The sequence below is a fragment of the Fundulus heteroclitus genome, chromosome 7 (genome assembly GCF_011125445.2).
Source record: "Fundulus heteroclitus isolate FHET01 chromosome 7, MU-UCD_Fhet_4.1, whole genome shotgun sequence".
NCBI lineage: Eukaryota > Metazoa > Chordata > Actinopteri > Cyprinodontiformes > Fundulidae > Fundulus > Fundulus heteroclitus.
Window position 1 is genome coordinate 26,226,210 of NC_046367.1, and position 17,929 is coordinate 26,244,138.

At 39.6% G+C, this 17,929-nt stretch overlaps 1 protein-coding gene across 3 annotated transcripts in view; it reads right to left on the reverse strand.

The window, feature by feature from the left end:
* Nucleotides 1-2,542: 2,542 nt before the first annotated feature.
* atf2 (activating transcription factor 2) overlaps nt 2,543-17,929 on the reverse strand; it is a 28,632-nt gene continuing 13,245 nt past the window's right edge. For all 3 annotated transcript variants that reach the window (XM_012851959.3, XM_021310275.2, XM_021310274.2), the window contains 4 exons: nt 14,294-14,524; nt 13,488-13,694; nt 8,952-9,057; nt 2,543-6,315 (listed from right to left, as the gene is read on the reverse strand). In XM_012851959.3, the coding sequence (XP_012707413.2) occupies nt 6,083-6,315; nt 8,952-9,057; nt 13,488-13,694; nt 14,294-14,524 (777 nt within the window). In that variant the 3' untranslated portion in view covers nt 2,543-6,082. The remainder of the gene's footprint in view (nt 6,316-8,951; nt 9,058-13,487; nt 13,695-14,293; nt 14,525-17,929) is intronic.

The window sequence follows — 17,929 nt, forward strand, 5'->3', positions numbered from 1 at the left end:
CTAAAAGGTTTGTGTGAAATAAAATGGATAATATCTCCCCTTTGCTGTGAGCTCAAGCCTTGCGACATGTTGTAGAAGACGAAACATTTTGTTCTATTAGAAAAATTGGGTTCACATTACCAGCTAATGCTTGAAAACCAATGTTTCTCTATTAATATAATAAATGTAACAACTCTACAGATTATTTCCAATGATTCAGGAAATACTGCAGTCTCCCTGCAAGGATGGGACCATCGGCGCTCTCTAACCTCTAGTTAAACAACCTCTATGATTATATTTTCATATATTCACGTACAAACTATAACTATAAACTATGTAGTTGTAAGTATACAAACAACAAATATGAGACTTAACTTTGCCCACAATAGGCTTGACGTTTGTGAGGGTTCTGTAAATCTTTAACATATAGAGATGTTAATGCATTAAATGTTACAATAATGTAGCTGTTTTTTTTCACACGGGACTGCTGTAAACTATTCACACATTTTAGATCTAAACTCTTTGGACTCCTGCATATTTCATTTGCTTCTTCAACTAATATTCAGCTCAACCAGTAGACGTGTGTTAAGACGTTTGGCAAGGCAAGGCAAATTTATTTGTATACCACATTTCAGTATAAAGACAATGCAAAGCGCTTTACATGATTAAAATATAGGTAAATAAAACAGAATAAAAGCAAGTTGGAATAAAATGTAGAAACAAAATAAAACATGGGAAAATAGAAACTAAAAGCAAATATTAAAAACAGTTGGACTACAAACTTAAACTAATGATGTTTCAGTAAACAGTTTAACCACAACAGTCACAGGCAATCCTAAACAAATGTGTTTTCAATCTTGATTTAAAGGAACTCAGGCTTTCTGCACTTTTACAGTTTTAAGGAAGTTTGTTCCAGATAAGTGGAAGCATAGGAACTACATGCTGCTTCTCCGTGTTTGGTTCTGGTTCTGGTTCTGCAGAGTAGACTGGAGCCAGAAGACCTGAGTGGTCTGGATGGTTGATACACTGATAACAAGTCTGTGATGTATTTAGGTGCTAAGCCATTAGAGGATTTATAGACTAACAGAAGTATTTTAAAGTCTATTCTCTGAGATACAGGGAGCCAGTGTAAGGACTTTAGAACTAGGGGTTATGTGCTCTACTTTCTTAGTCTTGGTGAGGACGCAGGGCAGCAGCGTTCTGGATCAGCTGCATGCTGTCTGATCAACTTTTTAGGCAGACCTGTGAAAACACCGTTGCAGTAATCAATTTGACTAAAAATAAACGCATGAATTAGTTTTTCCAGATCCTGCTGAGACATTAGTCCTTTAATCCTGGAAATGTTCCTCATGTGATAGAAAGATGACCTTGTAATTGTCTTTAGATGCTTTTGGAGGTTCAGGTCTGAGTCCATCACTACAACCAGGTTTCTGGCCTGATCAGTGGTTCCTAGCTGAAGCAGCTGGAGCTGTGTGCTATCATCGCTCCTCTAATGATCTGAAAGTTATTACTTCAGTTTTGTTTTTATTCAATTGAAGAATATTTTGGCACATCCATGGTATTAGTATTTTTAACTTTTACAGTTGAAATTTTAACTGTTTCTAAACGTTGTGCTCTATGAAGGCTAGCTGTCAGATGGTATTTAAAATTACAAAATGCTTTAGCTATTTCATATTTTTATAAATTTTTATTATACATAATATTAATAATACATTTTATGGGAGTCTAAACTTGGCTTACAAGATAAATGGAGCTGAGTGTAATCTGCGTAGCAGTGAAAATGAATTTTACATTTCCAGAAGGTAAATGAAAGTAAATAATGAAAAGTATGGGTCCAAGGATAGGGCCCTGAGTCACATTGGTTGTGACATATGGAATTGCAATTTTAAGCTTCATTACGTTTTTTTTTTTTTGTTTTTTGGCCGGATACTAAAGCTGCTGCTAGTTGTCATTTTTTCCTTTTCACAACTTTTGCAAACAATTTATTCCTGATAGCAAACCTTTAACACAACATCAGCAGGTTTTCATCAAACCTAGAAGAGAATGTCCTTTTTTTTTTTTTACATAATGCAACTTTTAAATAAGTGTGCTAAATTAAGTAATTGGACTACATTACTCAGAAGCAAAAACGTATTGTCCATTGGCACCAAAAGAGGTTTTCCAAAAAGTCCAGAATGGGTCCAAGAAGATATTTAATTTGCCATTTTAAGCCACTAGAAGAATAAAACCCTAGTAGTGGAACAATCTGTGTCAGAATGTCTGTCATAGGGCTGACAGTTCAGGCAAGAAACTAAGACTGATTGTCCACAAGGTGGCAGTGTACACCACAGTAAATATCCGCTTGAATCACTGCTTAAGAGCAGCAACCCAACTGCTTTAGATAGTGTGTTTTTTTATACCAATGCCATAATGACGGCCTGTTCAGGTTCATTATAAAATCAAATAAATAAATCAGAAGATTTCATTCACACCAACTTCTTCCCATTTTCACACCAACTCAAAGAGGAGCATCAAATGGAAGCAGGATGACTTTTAAAAGTTATTAAAAGATTTATTACAACACTTTATCAGTTGATTTTTTTTTTTTTAACAGAACCTTCACATTACAATTACACTGTCGACACAGTATCACGCCCCGTTTGTAGCCGTTAAGCCCAGGGGGGAAAAAAACAAAAACAAAACAAAAATCACAAAAGCTTCCGCAAGTCAAGTTGTAATAACTTGTTTTATATTATTTTCTTAATGAGACATAAACGGTAAAATTCTCGCAGAGAATTATCTCATGCAGATAGCACATAACAATAAAACCTTAAAAATCACATTTTCAGAAAACAATGTGTTAGCCGTTTATAAAACTACACAGTAGTAAGCCAGTACAGACTAAGAGGGGGAAAGGCAAACTGACTTTTAAAGTGGAAATTTTGCTTCTTTACATTTACTTCAACGATTGCAATGCTCCAGGAGCCTCAGCTGTAGTGTAACTAATGTTGATGTGATACCAGTCCACATCTGAATGACATTCATTTTACATAAGAGTCAACAAGAAGTGTTTCCTAAGTTGTCAGTTCTAACAACTAATGGAGCTGAGCTACTAAAGCTGTACAATCCTATCAAACCAAACATTAAGAAGGATCACACGTGATTCATCAATAATTTTTTTACAATGTTTCCTAAAAATGTTCTTGTTCATGGAAAGCTTAATATTCTGAGGTGTTTTGCATTAGACGCTTAAGCCATAGAGTCACTAGGAAAGCAAACACAGTTTAAAAAGCAGGAAAATCTCTACAGAGCAAACATGTTCATGGGACCTTTTAAATCTGGGAGAACTGCAATCAACCCAGGTTTAATCTGCATTAAAAAAAATGTACAGAAGGTATTTATGCAAAACACATTAATGGCACTGAATAACATCACCATGAACCGAGGAATGAAAAAAAAAAAGTTACTGCAATCCTACAATCACTGCTTCAGGGACAATCAGACTTACAGATGGAATGTTAATGAGAAAACACACAGATCTAAGCAGCTCACCTCCATCAGACTATTTTACATGCAGAGGTGAGCTCAAACATTCAGACTTGCACTACGCCACTACGGCTGGTCTCAGCCAAACTCAGCTATGTGTCAGCATTCAAAAACCTACTTCTAAAAAGCTGCCGGTGCTCAACACACTCTTGAAAAGTAAACCCGTCATCTCTTAAATATGTGCAAAATGGTCAAAGAATAGAAACAAAAAAAAAATTTTTTAAACAAAGAAAGTGCATATAAATTAAGATAAATGAGCAACAAAGCACTTTGGTAAACTTATTGATGGACAGACTGACTTCCTTCGAACAAAAAAAAAAAAAAAAAACATACAGCAGGTAAAATAAGTGTTGAACACCTTAACAGTTTTTCCAATGGGGCTGTTGACATGAAATTCACACCATATGTCGGTAAGAACCAACATACTCCACACAGAAAAAAATCTAAACAACAATCTCAATAAATTAGCCTATATTTAATAGGTTGTGATGAAAGTAAATAATAATTGAACAAAGATTTGCAAAAAGCCATAGAAATCCAAGAAAACATCTGAAATATGCCACTATTTGGAAACTAATCCTCCGTATCAGTATTAACAGTATCAACATCAGCAGGTTTACTCCTATTTAATAGTCTTTATAAAAGCTTTCCATTACCAAGCTATTGCAAATAAGCCTCTGAAGCAGTAGTGGGCATATTCCCGCTAGTCCCCAAACAAATAATTGGGGAACTAGTCGTTCAGTGGATTAGCGTTCTTGCTAACTTTGGAAGCTGTTAGCGGACCAGTAACAGAGCTGTGTAGCCTCACGCAACGAGCGTGACACGCAGACAATTCACAAATGAATGAAGGTGCTTTATAGGCTTACTACGCATGTGTAACAACTCTAACAGCCGGTGGTGAAATCCGCAACATATTTAGTTAAAAAGTCTGTTGGTAGAGGGGAAAACGGACCTCCAGAAATGCTAATTTCTGCACTGTTTTTTAAGAAGCACAGAGGGCTAGAACACCATCAAATGATACCACCGCTGCATAAATGTTACATTTTAAAGTAATTTATCCTGAGTTAAAACTAGCCCCTAAAACATGCAGCGATACGCGTGTCATACACCCCGTTTGTACTTCTGGTATCTTTGGTCAGAAGACATGTGGCACGAACTGACAGTCATCAGTTAGCTTTAGCTTCAGCTAGTTTCCTTATTTATCCAGCTGTTTAGCGGTAGTAAAGTTAATATTTTTTCCGTGGAATACGTGTTAGTAGCATTTCCGCCGTAAAACATCTGATGGTATTTCAGTGGCCAAAGTGTTAAACCTTTCGTCTTTAGTTGGACGTAAAAGAGATCCCTAGCCAACTCCTATCAGGATAGCTTGGGAAAAGGCTGAAATATTCCATCATAAACTACGGAAGATTTCCGACAGATTAGCAACAGAATGCAAGATAAGTTGGTTCTTGCATTCACAGAGAGCTTTAGCACTTTTCCTCTTTTTCCAAAAGTAAAAGTAATCCACTCGACCACAAGGGTCTGTATTCACACACACTGCGCAAGACTCCACAGCTGAAGAAAAAAATATTCAGAAGGTCATTTAAAATTTACGGCAGAACATCTGAGCAAGTTGATGAAACTCTGGGAGAATACAGTCAGTTCAGTTGAGACTGAATTTAAACTGAATGAAATACACACCATGCTCCTACATGCCACCCTGAAAACACCACATCAGAAGTGAGGTTTGAAAGTGGAAACTTCATAGTTTGGGGTGTTTTCTTCATATGGTCCAGGCAGACATAACAGAATCAAAGTAGGGGGGAATGAAAAACTGTACTAACATATTTCTGATAAGAATCTGAAGACGGAAGTGGCATATTTCAGCAAGACAATGACTCAAAACACACAGCTAAGGAAGCTCTTAAATTGTTACAGAGAAATACAATAAAGCTTCTACAATAGTCCAGACAGGAATATAACATAGTCTGTGAAAAGATCTGAAGATCAGAGTCGTACAAGACGATGTGGAAAAATGGGTAATAAATCCCACCTGAGTAACGAAGAGATAAAGTTGTCATTACCAAAAATGCTTCTCTGCTGAGTACTTAAAACATTTACAATAGAACAACCAATGCTAATTATTTGTGTCTTTCCACTCTATTGTCACATCATTTTTTAGAACTAATTTGTGTTGAATTATTATTGGGTTGTAACCTACATCTGGTGTTTCATCTCAACAACCCCTCTCAAAATATAATAGCTGAGAAATGTTAAGTTAAAGAGCTTTTTACCTGCTGTAGTGCGATAAACAAGTACAACAAACAATACTGTTAAAAGCCACTTTTTTTTTTTTTTTTTTTACATGTTACACCTAAAGTGCCTTTCTTTTGTAAAGAGAAAACATTGCATTTTTAAAAGCATAGCCTATCAAGTACAAAATTTTACCAAACATTAATCCAAACAATCAAGAATAAATTAAAAACTGTATGGTCCATGACTGAAGTGGAGAGAGAATCTCCTTCCTCTGTTTGTCAGAAAAAGATTTGAGAGCCAACAGCACTCCAGTGTGGGACGCTCCGGTCGGGGTTTGGCTTGATCAGCTCCCTGAAGGCTGGGACCGGGTGCCGGCCCGCCGCGGTTGGCTCTCCTCTGTGCTCTGCGTTGATGCGGCCGAAGCGGCGCTGGCTGGGGCGGACACTGCCGGGGTCGTGGAGGACGAGGAGGAGGAGCTGACCCCGTTGGAGGTGCTGACCGAGCTGTGCTGGATGGCCTCGTTCTGGGGGCTGCTGGGGACGGACATCTCCTCGCAGCTCTCGTCTTTGTCGGAGACTGTAAAGGCATCGGAAAATATCCTGTCACCACGCTCAACATGCTCGAATCACTGTTTACTTAAATTAGACTCTAGCAGCTACAACCCAGAAGGCTTGGGATGGAATCTGCAGCCGGAGCCTAATCACATGCAAAACAGCTATCTGCATGTGGAGTATGCAAAGCATTTCATTAATCCCCATAATGCTACTTCTGCACCCCTTTCCTTTAATTAACGCTCCAATGTCAATTTAAACCTACATCATGAGGGCGCATTACATTCTGGGGCATGTGGCAGTGTTTCCCATCCCTAACTGCATTCTCATTTGTTTCTTGTTACCTTGCCAACTACTGCAGCGACAGATGATTACAGCACCTGATTTTAATGATGCTCACACTGGAGAGTAGGGAAGACTTGGAGTCGAAATGCCACCAGCTGTTAGGCAGTTGCCTTGAATTAATTGGATCCTGATGGAAAAAAAAGAGACTCCACTCTCATGCTCTGTTTCATACAGGAATAAGGAGCACAATGATAATTAATATGGCTAATGATATGAAGTCACTTGTTATGGCTCTCTGTAATTAATGACTGGGTCTCTGAGAATTTTAAAAGATTTCAACAAAAGAAGAGGCTTCAGTTTTCAGCCCTTTTTTTTTTTCTCCCCCTGTTTCAGGAGGTTAACTCCAGAATAAATTAGCCTGGTGAGTTTGTTTCATGTTCAAGTGAACATCATTACTTCTAACAACACTGAGTGGTGGCCAGCGGATTAATCGCAATACTCTAAATTTCTGCTTTCCGGGGCAGGCAGAGCTTCTTTCCGCTCTCCTGGTTCTTTTTTTTGAAGCGGGCCTTCGCTGTAAACAGATGGACAGCTCGCCGTGCCAAAGCCAAGCCATGTCCTGGCTTGTTTGTGGGGCAGTCTGGGCTTTTCCCTTCCACCTGCCACGGCTACGCCTGGGCAGGACGATGAAGGGTATTACAGGGTCCGGAGGGCGGAGCGGCCTTATGGGATTTGTAACAGGGAAAACATAGAGCTTGATGAGGTCTTTAGTGGATTGGTCAGAGTTTAAGCAAAAGGCTTTACTAATTAGCAACATAGATTACCACAGTGACTCCCAACCATGGGGTTCCCCGTGAATTGGCGTACAGTGCCCTGCAAAAGTAATCCTACCCATGAGGCTTTTCCACAATTTGTCATTGATCATACAGATTTAGGTCTGGACTTTGACTAGGCCATTCTCACACATGAATATGGATCTGAAGCACTCCATAGTAGCTCTACCTGTATGTTTTGGGTTGTTGCCTTGTTGGAACGTCATGTTTCTCTATGTGTTCAGTCTTTCCTATAATATGTTTTTCTCCTGGATTGCCTGGATTAGGATTAGGCTCCCATCAACTCTAACCAGCTTCCCTGTCCCTGTGAAAGGAAAGCATGTCCACTACTACATTTAACACTGGAGACGGTTTGTTCAGGTTGAACAGAGTGTTCATATAATATTTTGCACGCAGGCCAAATAGGTCAAGTTGGGTCCTATTTGACCGAAGCACATTTCTGCATGTTTGCACTGTCACCTGCATGCCTTATCCAAAGTGTAAATGAGACTTCTGATACCTTTTCTCAAAACAGGGGCTTCCCCTCGTCCTTTAAGGCAAGATCGGTGGATCTTTAGATCCTCCAACATTACTCTGTTCACTTCAAAAACTAAATCTTGCCGTATACAGTAATGCATTTAGGGGCTTCCTCCGAAAATGATATAAAAAAAGTGTGCCAAGTTTCTCTTAAGAAAGGAAATATGACCATAATTTTATGCTGATGTCACTAAAAGAGATATCTACCCCAAACCAAATGAGCCTTCAACAGCCTGCCCCCAGCCTGGAGTCCTGTATCCCACAGGAAGTGTGTCTGTGTGAAGCTGGCAATAAGAGCTACATAACGAACAGGGCAGCTTGGCGGACACTCCACAACGAAAATGTTTCTACAGACTTGACAAGCCTGCTGCTTTAATGGACTCATTTTAGTGGCAATCGCTGTCAATACCAGTCAGGTGATGTGTTTGGGGTTACAGTGCAGAGGGGGTGTGTTGCGTTCTTTCTGCAGGGTGGCTCATTTGTGAGGGGAGGTGAGTTATGATCACAAACTCAAAATGACAGAGGCTCTATCTGAGGAAAACGAAGAAAAATAGGTGAAATGATTCTAAATGAGACTGTGTTATGACGCTCTGCAGAGCGAGCTGACAGCCAGAAATTTAAATTGAGAGCCTCCAAAACAGAACTACCATTAAGTCTTGATAAAGATGATCACTGTAAGATGAAAACATTAGGGATAAAAAAAAAAAAGAAAAGTTTAATTACCACATACAGGTGCAACAAAAAAAACAACACACCCCGCTTGAAGAGCACAGCTATTTAACGTCATGTCGCAAATGTTCGTCTAGGCTCCAGAAAGACATTTCACAGGCCAGCTGTGGCCTCTGAATGGATGGACACAGCAGCACGACCCAAAAAGATCTCAAGTTGGGCAAAGTTTCACCCGAACAAGAAAAATAGAGCCTCCCACGTCGATGGTTCTTCCTGCTAAGACGTGTCCTTAGCTGGAGCTCGTTTTAGACGCGTTTCACATGCTGCCTGAGGCCGAGAATAATGGAGCATTACTCACTGTGATAGCCAGCCTTCTTCTGCATGACGGTTACAGGGCAATCTTTATGAGCCAGAAGAAGCTGCTTCAGCTGCGCCACTTCGTTTCTCAGCAGGGTGACTTCGTTCTTGGGCAAAGAAGAGACACACGACAGTCACAGACATGGTCTCTCTTCCCACCACAACAGGATCAGATTTGGTTCCTTCAGACAACATTTCTCTGGAAATATATGACATTTTTAAATGTAAAAAAAAAAAACAACAACAAACAAAAAAAGCATCAAAGACAAATTTTCGATAAAGATGAACCCAGAAATGTTTGGCCCTGACCGGTGCCTGCCAGACTGTTAATTCAAAAATAAGATTTTCTTTAAATCACTGAATGCAACATACTAATCGCTACCAGGCTGCACTGACTACAGCACTCCTTGGTGTGGTAAGCAGTTTCACTACCGGAGAGGTATTTACAACTCAACTCAGAGGCAGTCAAGTCAAATTTATTTATAAAGCCCATTTAATAACAACAGGTAGTTACCAAAGTGCAGAACAATTAAAGGCAAAGATTAAAGCCATACTATTTTTGAGTGGTGCTCCCCCTACTGGACCTTTTGAAAATAGCATTGTCGTAAACACCCAGGCCCCTCAGCCAACACAGTTTTTATATTCCCCTCTACCCACAATCTTTTATTTAAAACACTGCTTTATCTTTTATTATATTCTAAAGCATTAATCAGACAAATATTTAACTTTATGTTGAAATAAACCAAATTCATTGATGACAAATACCATTTGTGTAATTTAGTAAAACATTTTCCAACACTAAACCGTAACTTTCTGAGCAAAGCTTGAATCAATTTATTTGTAGATGATAATAATAATAATAATAATAATAATAATAATAATAATAATAATAATAATAATAATAATAATAATAATAATATTAAATATTAATTATTTCTCATAGCGGAATGTCAGCAGGAGCTGCAAAGCAATGTGCGGCGAGAGAAAGGCGTTCTCTCTCGGGACACTGAGCCAAGACTCCCCTGGTCAGCTGAAAGCCAGCGGGGGTCTAAAATTTGCTACATACTCCATGAGAACAAATAATTTTTTTCCTCATAGTTGGGGTGGGAAGAATACGAAAAAAGTTCGAACTGGTTCTGTCTATACATAGCGGAGAACGGTCAGGACTGCGCGACTGCAGTTCCACAGACGAGTGAAACATTTCCGTTTCTCCACCCTAAATACGCCGATCTAAATCCTGTCCAATCACAGTACTTAGGTGGTCACCCCTTGAGAAAAAAAATTCAGCTCAAACGTGAAAAAATTACGGCATTTGCTGCGGGAACAAGACAAATTGTCTCTGTTCTCTTGGAGTATGTTGCAGCCTTAAGGGCAATCGGCCGGGAGAGAGACGTTCTCTCACGGCGTGGTGAGCCTCGCCGCCCGGCGGGCTGGAGGCTGGCACGTCTGAGCAATTTTTAAATCAAGCGATATCTCAACAAACCGAGCAGATATTTCTGTTTAACAAAGCTAACTCCTTGCCTGAAAACCTTTTAAAAGTTACTTTTATGCCACGGAAAGCGTAATATATCCAACTTTGTTCATAGCTCTTACTCCCCTCCACCATTGCCGTTTCCGGTTAAAAAATTCTCTTCAACCCACAATGAATCATGGGATAGGATTAGCAATGAAGGATACACAGACCCTTCCTTCAAAATCGGGGAAAAGGACATTTGTTGGCCGCATTTGAAGGATTTGTGAATTAGGACAGCCTTCGCCGCTGCGCTGTGACGTATTCGGCCAACAAATACATCCTTCGAAGGATGAAGCCCCTGAATTGAGACACAGGCTTGGTAACACTGTTATTTATACTATTGGCCTTCCATTGGGCTGGATAAAACCAGTGAAAGGATAAAACCAGTGAAAAGTGGTCAAACCTATAAACTCCAGTTCATTCCAGAGGAAGAACAAAGACGTAAGAGGCCATTTTATAGGAAACAGGGAGAGATTTTTAGAAAGTAATAGGAAGGCAGAACAGAGTACAGAGTTACTTAGTTTTAATTTCTTAATTTTATCCCTTTCAACTTATGCCTAAAAAGGAACATGTTGGATTTAGAAATGTTGTCCCCTTGTGGAGTTTAGGCACAGATCTACGTTCTCTAGGGAATAAACACAGAGACTGATGACTTAACGCTAATCGCTAAGATGCTAAAGAAAATTTTAAACACCGTCAGCAGCTTATCTTTGTTTCAAAACACTTGTTGAACCACAATTTATATCTGTCATGATTGTCTTTGCTCCTAATATCATAATTCACAGCAGAAAGGTTCGAGTGTGTATTTTAAATATTGTTCAGTTTATCCTCTTATAATGCAGCTCTCAGGAAGGAAATCTCAATAGGTCAAAAATTTGTATCAGCAGGTCGAGGCTTCACATCTGGATTTCACGAATCGGACACACATTTCAATGCATCTCCGTTTTTCTGCATTACATTATTTAAAATACTAAGGCAGCTCCCAAGCAGGGGAATGCTTTCCCTGTGTGAACTTTGGCCACACAGGTAAATCATACCATTTAAACTAATGAAACGAGTGCGTTTCGGATCAGCTTCTTAGGCTAGCTTGACCGAACCAATAAAAACAGAAACGGGCAGATATTTGGTTTGGATGTGGCTGCAATCTGCAACTTATGACACTAGATGTCACCCATGATCGTGCTCATTAGCACAAGCAAAGCCTCTCTCTCTCACCCGGGCAGCACACACACACACGACACAACATGTACACACAAATCCAGCACATTTCTGCCTTTTGTTTCTTCCTGTAGGAATAGGCACATTTTTTTAAGAGCTAATGACGAAATCATAGTATTACACATTCAGGACCCCATTTGTTCTTTAGTACAGAGCATTATTCTGGGGAACTTGCACCACCCCCCCCCCCCAGAGAAACGACAAACACAAAAAAGGGGGAAACAACATAATAAATTAATAGAGGATAAAGTATAAAACACTGCTTGCTGCACAATAATTATGGGCCTTCACTGGCTACCAACCAGCACATTTGTCAGAGGTGAGCTGTTAGGGTTGTCAGTACAACTTCGCAGCGGCTGCAGAGATTTACACTCCTGTGTCGTTACAGCTCCCAGGAGAGCTGGGGATTTCTGCATGTCGTAAAAGAGAGCCACATTACGCTGAAGGTGACTTTAACTGGATTTAGAGCGGCCGGGGGCTCACGCAACAACCAGTGGCAGATTTAAGCTCCTTCTCTTCTCCTTTAAAAGGACTACGAGTGGCTTAATCTATTAGTCTAAAAGCAGCCAATTTATCTGATTCCATCTGGTTGGTTTTGCCGGTGCTGGCAGGGCTGAGCTATTGTAAGCCAGATTAAAAACACAGCTGGAAGAAGCATATGCATCATGTGCAGCCAGTACAATATTCAGGGTGCTTCCAGCATGTCTGCTGCCATTTAAAGCTAATATAAACACAGACGGGCTCTTTTTGAACGCTCCTTCCAATTTATCACGGCAATAAACTTTTGGCTAAAAAACAGTGACATCAGGAGCATGACAGCAGATCTGCCGCTTCCTCGAAAGGAACATTTACGTTAAATTGCGCCACGGCTGCATGTTAAAGTAAACTAAGCTGGACAATGGAGAGTTAAAACTTGCGTCTAACTTAATCGAAAGTGAGCAAAAGGCCGGGTGTAACGCTGGGAGCCCTGTGAGCTGTCTGCTCTGACACCTCATTAAGAAGCCAGTTAAGGATGATGTTAAAATAATTGTGCATCATTAGAGGCAGTTTCGCTGATCAGCTGGGCCATGTCAGCATGTTTTCCTTTTCTCGTTTTTCTTTTCTTTTTTTTACAAATACCGCTCTGCTGATTAATGCTTCGATATAAAGTCGTCTTATATCCTCTCCCACATGCGGTTTCTTCTGTCCATACCTCCTCTCACTCATCTCTGCCATGCCTTTGATCTCCCCTGATTTAAATGCAATTTATTTTGCGTATCCCCTCCTCCATCCTTTACATCTTGCTCGGCTTTTATTAGGAAAAAAAAAAAAAAAAAGACGGTAAGCAAGTAAACACCACATCTCATTTAATTGTGTGGAACGCCGACGTGCCGCACCCCCGGCTCACACTTATCAACAGAGACAGCAAATACATGAACTGTTTCGAACTTGTCAGCATCAGATCCTAATTGCTTCCTGCGAAATGAAGGTTCAAAAAGACACCTTTTCCCTGGGAGATTTTTGGGGCCATTCAGTAAACTGCCGAGACAGAAGCGGCGACACGCTTGTGTGCGGCTGACATCTGGAGGATACATCTTTATTGACGGGGACGTATCGACGTAAAGGGCTCACACTCTACTGCTGTCACACGGCAGCTCGGCTTAATCGGCTTTAACGACTTCATCACAGCAGAAGAGAAAAGCGTGTCTAACATTGCTAAATGATAAACACACACACACACATATTTACGCATCTCAGTGCAAAGACAAATAAAAACTTAGTAAAAGTGAACAGGTTGTTGCGTGCAAAAGGTGGGTGGGAAATCACCTGTAGTTGGGTATTCATGGAGCCGAGGTCCTCGGCCTTCTTTTCCAGAGACTGGACCCACACTTTCCTCTTCTGTCGACAGCGAGAAGCCGCCGCCCGGTTACGCTCCAGGAACTTGCGCCTCTTCTCATCGGGGTCTTCGCTTGTGGTCCTGCGTCGCCTGCCCCCCGTGGCTGGAGGGTTTGGTGCAGGAGGAGCAGGGGAGGCCTGAAAGAGGAGGTTGGGTAGAACGTACATGCATGTAGCTCAAAAGAACGGCAAATGACGTACACACTACAGTTAAGGTAATATTTACACTTTTTAAATAGCTATGCTTAAGCAATAATTAAATTGGCTATACCCAGATGATGCTAATATCAAACCAAGTGAATGTCAAAAACATTCCACAAAACATATAAATTACAATCAACTGTTAAATGTAGTCTTTCATGGTCTAATAATACAAAACTGAATTAAACACCGCTAAAACTGATGTAAAAATAAGTAAAATGTTCTTAAAATGTGTGTTTTTTGTCCTAGATTTGAGCAGGTAAATAAGACGATCTGCCAATGGAATGAGTATTTTGACCCCTATAATAAGATAATTAGATATACTGCACTTAAAATAGGAAAAATGTATCTCCATCTTATTTCAAGTGCAAAAATCTGGCAGATCATCTTATTTACGTGCTCAAATCAAGGAAAAAGACACACATTTTAAGAAAACGTTACTTATTTTTAGTTCCGTTTTTGTAGTGAAGGCACAGCTCAATAAAAAAAAAAATTATTTTCAGGATGAAAGCTGGGATGTTGACATGAAAACTTACGGGTGTTTCTGTGGTGGAGGTGGCTGGCTGCTGAAGGGAATGGGTGGATGCTTCCTCGGTTGTAGGCAGTTGAGGAGCGGGCGTTAAGATGGCGGCCGGGGCTGGGGTGGGGTTCGGGGTCGGAGCAGGGGAAGCGGGATTAACGGTGTGGGTTACAGCACTGCTCTGGACCTCGCCGCCATCTCCATTGGTTACCTGAGGAAGCTGCTGGCTTAATGTGGCTTTCAGTTTCTGTCAACAGAAGAGGACGGCGGCTGTCATTGAACAACTTAAAAAACAAAAATAACACTTGTTTAAAGCGAGAAGTGGTCTGCAACAATCTATGAGCCCAGAATTATTCATACCCCTGTCATATTTAGAATTTATTTCCTAGAATTTTAAATTATTTTCATTCAACCAGGAAGTTGGTTTCTGACAGGAAATGTGACAGGCATCTCTGAAAAGATTAAAAACATGCAAGAGGATCAATTTTAAGAAAAAGTGATTTCATTTGTTCCTGTTTACACTTTAGATATAATAGCACATGCTGAAATGTACTTATGCCATTCTCATTAATCAATACAAATTATTTTATTGGCATTACAGCCATCAAATCCTTGTTTTAATGCTGACCAGCTTCTAGAATGATCCTCCTGGTCTTTAGACAGTTTATCTTTAAAGATGAGCTTTAAGGTTGGAACGCCTCTCCTCCATCACCTTACTCTTTATAGAGTCCCTTCAAAACATTAATATCACTTCCAGTCAGAGGAAACATGTTGTTACAATTAAAAGGTTAGGCTTAAACCTAAATCTGCCAAAAGGATGAAGAATTCAGAGCTCTGCTGTAGGTAAATTAACTTTACACTTCAATGTAAAAACAACATCTTTAAAACCATATGTCACTAAAGGCAACATTTGACTTCCTGTGATTTAAAGAGGCATCTTTAATATCACGTAAAGCTCAAGCTGCAAACTTTATACCAGTGTATGTTTAATAACGTGCTGCTGCACTGATTTCAGGCTGTTTGAGTTGTCTAACAGGCTCAACGGACCAACAACCCTGACTAGGGTCCAGTTCTAGAAATCTGTGGTGCTGAAGCCCGTTTACAGGCCAGGTAAAAGTTTTGTCTTCAAACACACCCGCCTCTTCTCCTCATAGAGTTAAACTCTTGAGTCAAGAGAAAAACGTTTAAATGGGTCCTCAGGTTGAGGTTGTCATTTTCCTTGGAGAACAGAGTAAAAGAGAACTTAGTCTTAATGTTAAACTAATGGTTTTTTTTGTTTGTTTTATCATCAAGATACAGTAAAACAAAACAAAAACTACAGTAAAACTATAATTAATTCTAAGTTGGACAAATCGAGCTAACAGTCATTTTGATTTAAACTAAATTCAAGCTTCATGGCTGGTCAAAGTTATCAAGAATCGGTCGGAGTGGCAACGCTCCCAAAAATGGTAAAAACTCACCAATGGGAATATTGTGATCAAATTAAAGCTCCATCAGAATTAAATTGTATTCAGAATGAGACAGGTCCAGCATCCAGCTAAACACTTTATTGGAATGACATATACCAGTGGACATAGATTTTCTATTTTTACCCTCTAAATTCATTGTTGTTGTTTTTCTTTTTGCAGGTAAAACAAAACATGTCTTATGTACAACTGTGCATGTGACATGTACACTAATCCTAATTTAGATTAAGACTGACTGCCTTATGTCTCGCACCCTGTAGTGCAGGGAGACCACTAGCATGTGTTGCTAAGTCTTTAGCTTCATTAGCGAGTGCAGCAACATCTCGATGGTCAGAAGACACAGAGCAAACACACTTCTGCAATTGTGTAGTTATTGTTCACCTGCTGTAGTAATTGTTTGTTTATGATTGTTCAATAACGTTTGAAAAAAAAAAAAAACTTCTGATTTTTCTTCCACACTGACGGAAGCACAACTTATGGGGTTTTTGGGTAAATTTGAGATCTGTGCCAGTCAGAGTGCTTCTATTCTAAATGAGGCCTGGTACATATAAACTTACGCCATGATCTGATATCTAGTGTCACACCATATTTATCTCCAATAGAAACCAGAAATTGTGGATCAGTAATTGAAAGATTCAGAGATAAAAAAAGAGAAAAGTCTGATAAATGCTTCAGTTACATTTAGATTGCAGTAAATAATTAGTGGGTTCCACTAATAACGATTCAGTCATTTCCTCGTGTGGGATTTGTTCCACACATAGTTGGACAGATTAAATATATACTTTTATAGAGTTAGATTATGATCCTGCAATAAAAATGCATTCATTTTAGGTGCTGCTGTGGAAGAAATTACAGAGGGTGCTGTGAATAAGTAAAGTTTGGAAAACTATTATAGATACTAGTTTTTATGTTATACCACGCCTTACAGACTGGTTATGTATTTAAAAAAGGGACAAAGCACATTTATGACCACATTGACGTAAAAATGCCATAATTAGCCAAAAGGCTACCGTCTACCTGTAGTACATGTTCTCACAGAAAGCTGAGCTGGAAAAGTTGGAGTAAAAACTGTAAAAGCTGAACTAGTGTTGTGAGAAGATCTTACAACCTTGTGTCAGTGTAGGTTTAGCACTAGCTGAAGAAACACAGAGGCCAGCCAAAAGTCCTGACGTTATTACTGAGAACATTTACAAGATACTGTAAAATATCAGATTTTTACAACCCATTTGACTAAATTTAGTGTAGAGGAATAAATATTACATTTCCCTCAGATGTTGAGAAAAAAAAATATATAGCAACCGGATTATCGTCTTTATAACCCTACTGATTTATGTTACTGCAGCTAAAGAGTCTACAAGCTAGTAAATTATGTGTATTGTGTGCTGAATTACACACTGCTTCTGTATTTAGCCTTAGCTATTAAATAAAAAATAAAAAAAACAGGAGGTATCTTAACTGTTGTTAGCTGAAATGATTGTTACCAAAAGACTTGTTAAAGACCTTATATTTCTCCTTTTTACCATGACTTGTCAGGCTCCTCACAATTAGATTAGCGTGCTTCGTGCTGTGATCTTTTACATCAACGTCCAGCATCTATTCGCGGGAACTCTTCCTCTACAGATCGGTGTGTGAAATTCACAGGTCAATTTTCTTCAGCTCCGAACCTTTCAGCAAACAAGGTGAAAGTGAATGAGGCTCGCCGAGCAATAACAAAGTGAGGGAGAATACATTTACATGGCAAAACAGAGCGCCGCATTATTCTAACAGCTACCTTTGCCAGACCAATCTATCTACCAAATTAGTTTATCGTGTAATACCCTTCCAGAAGCTCTTCTGGCAGAAACAAGATATTATTCTCCTGGAATGGTCTGCAGAATGAGGGAAAAGCCAGTCAGATCCATATTTCATCTCTGCCATGGAAACCTCATCAGTGTAATAACCCTCCATCTCATGGGTGTTATTCAACCATCTGCTACTATATTACTTATCTTTATTTTGCAACTAATTAACAGCATAATCTTCTAAATTCAGCAAGTTAATTATCATTATTGTGGTCTTTGCAGCATCATCAGTCCTTGTAAAGTGCCGTCTACTCCCCTCCTCACGAGAGGCGGGTGGGGGGTGGGGGAGCGGGCAGGTTGAGCTGGGGGTCTGTTTTTCTTGATGCAGGCTCATTAGGTGTTTGC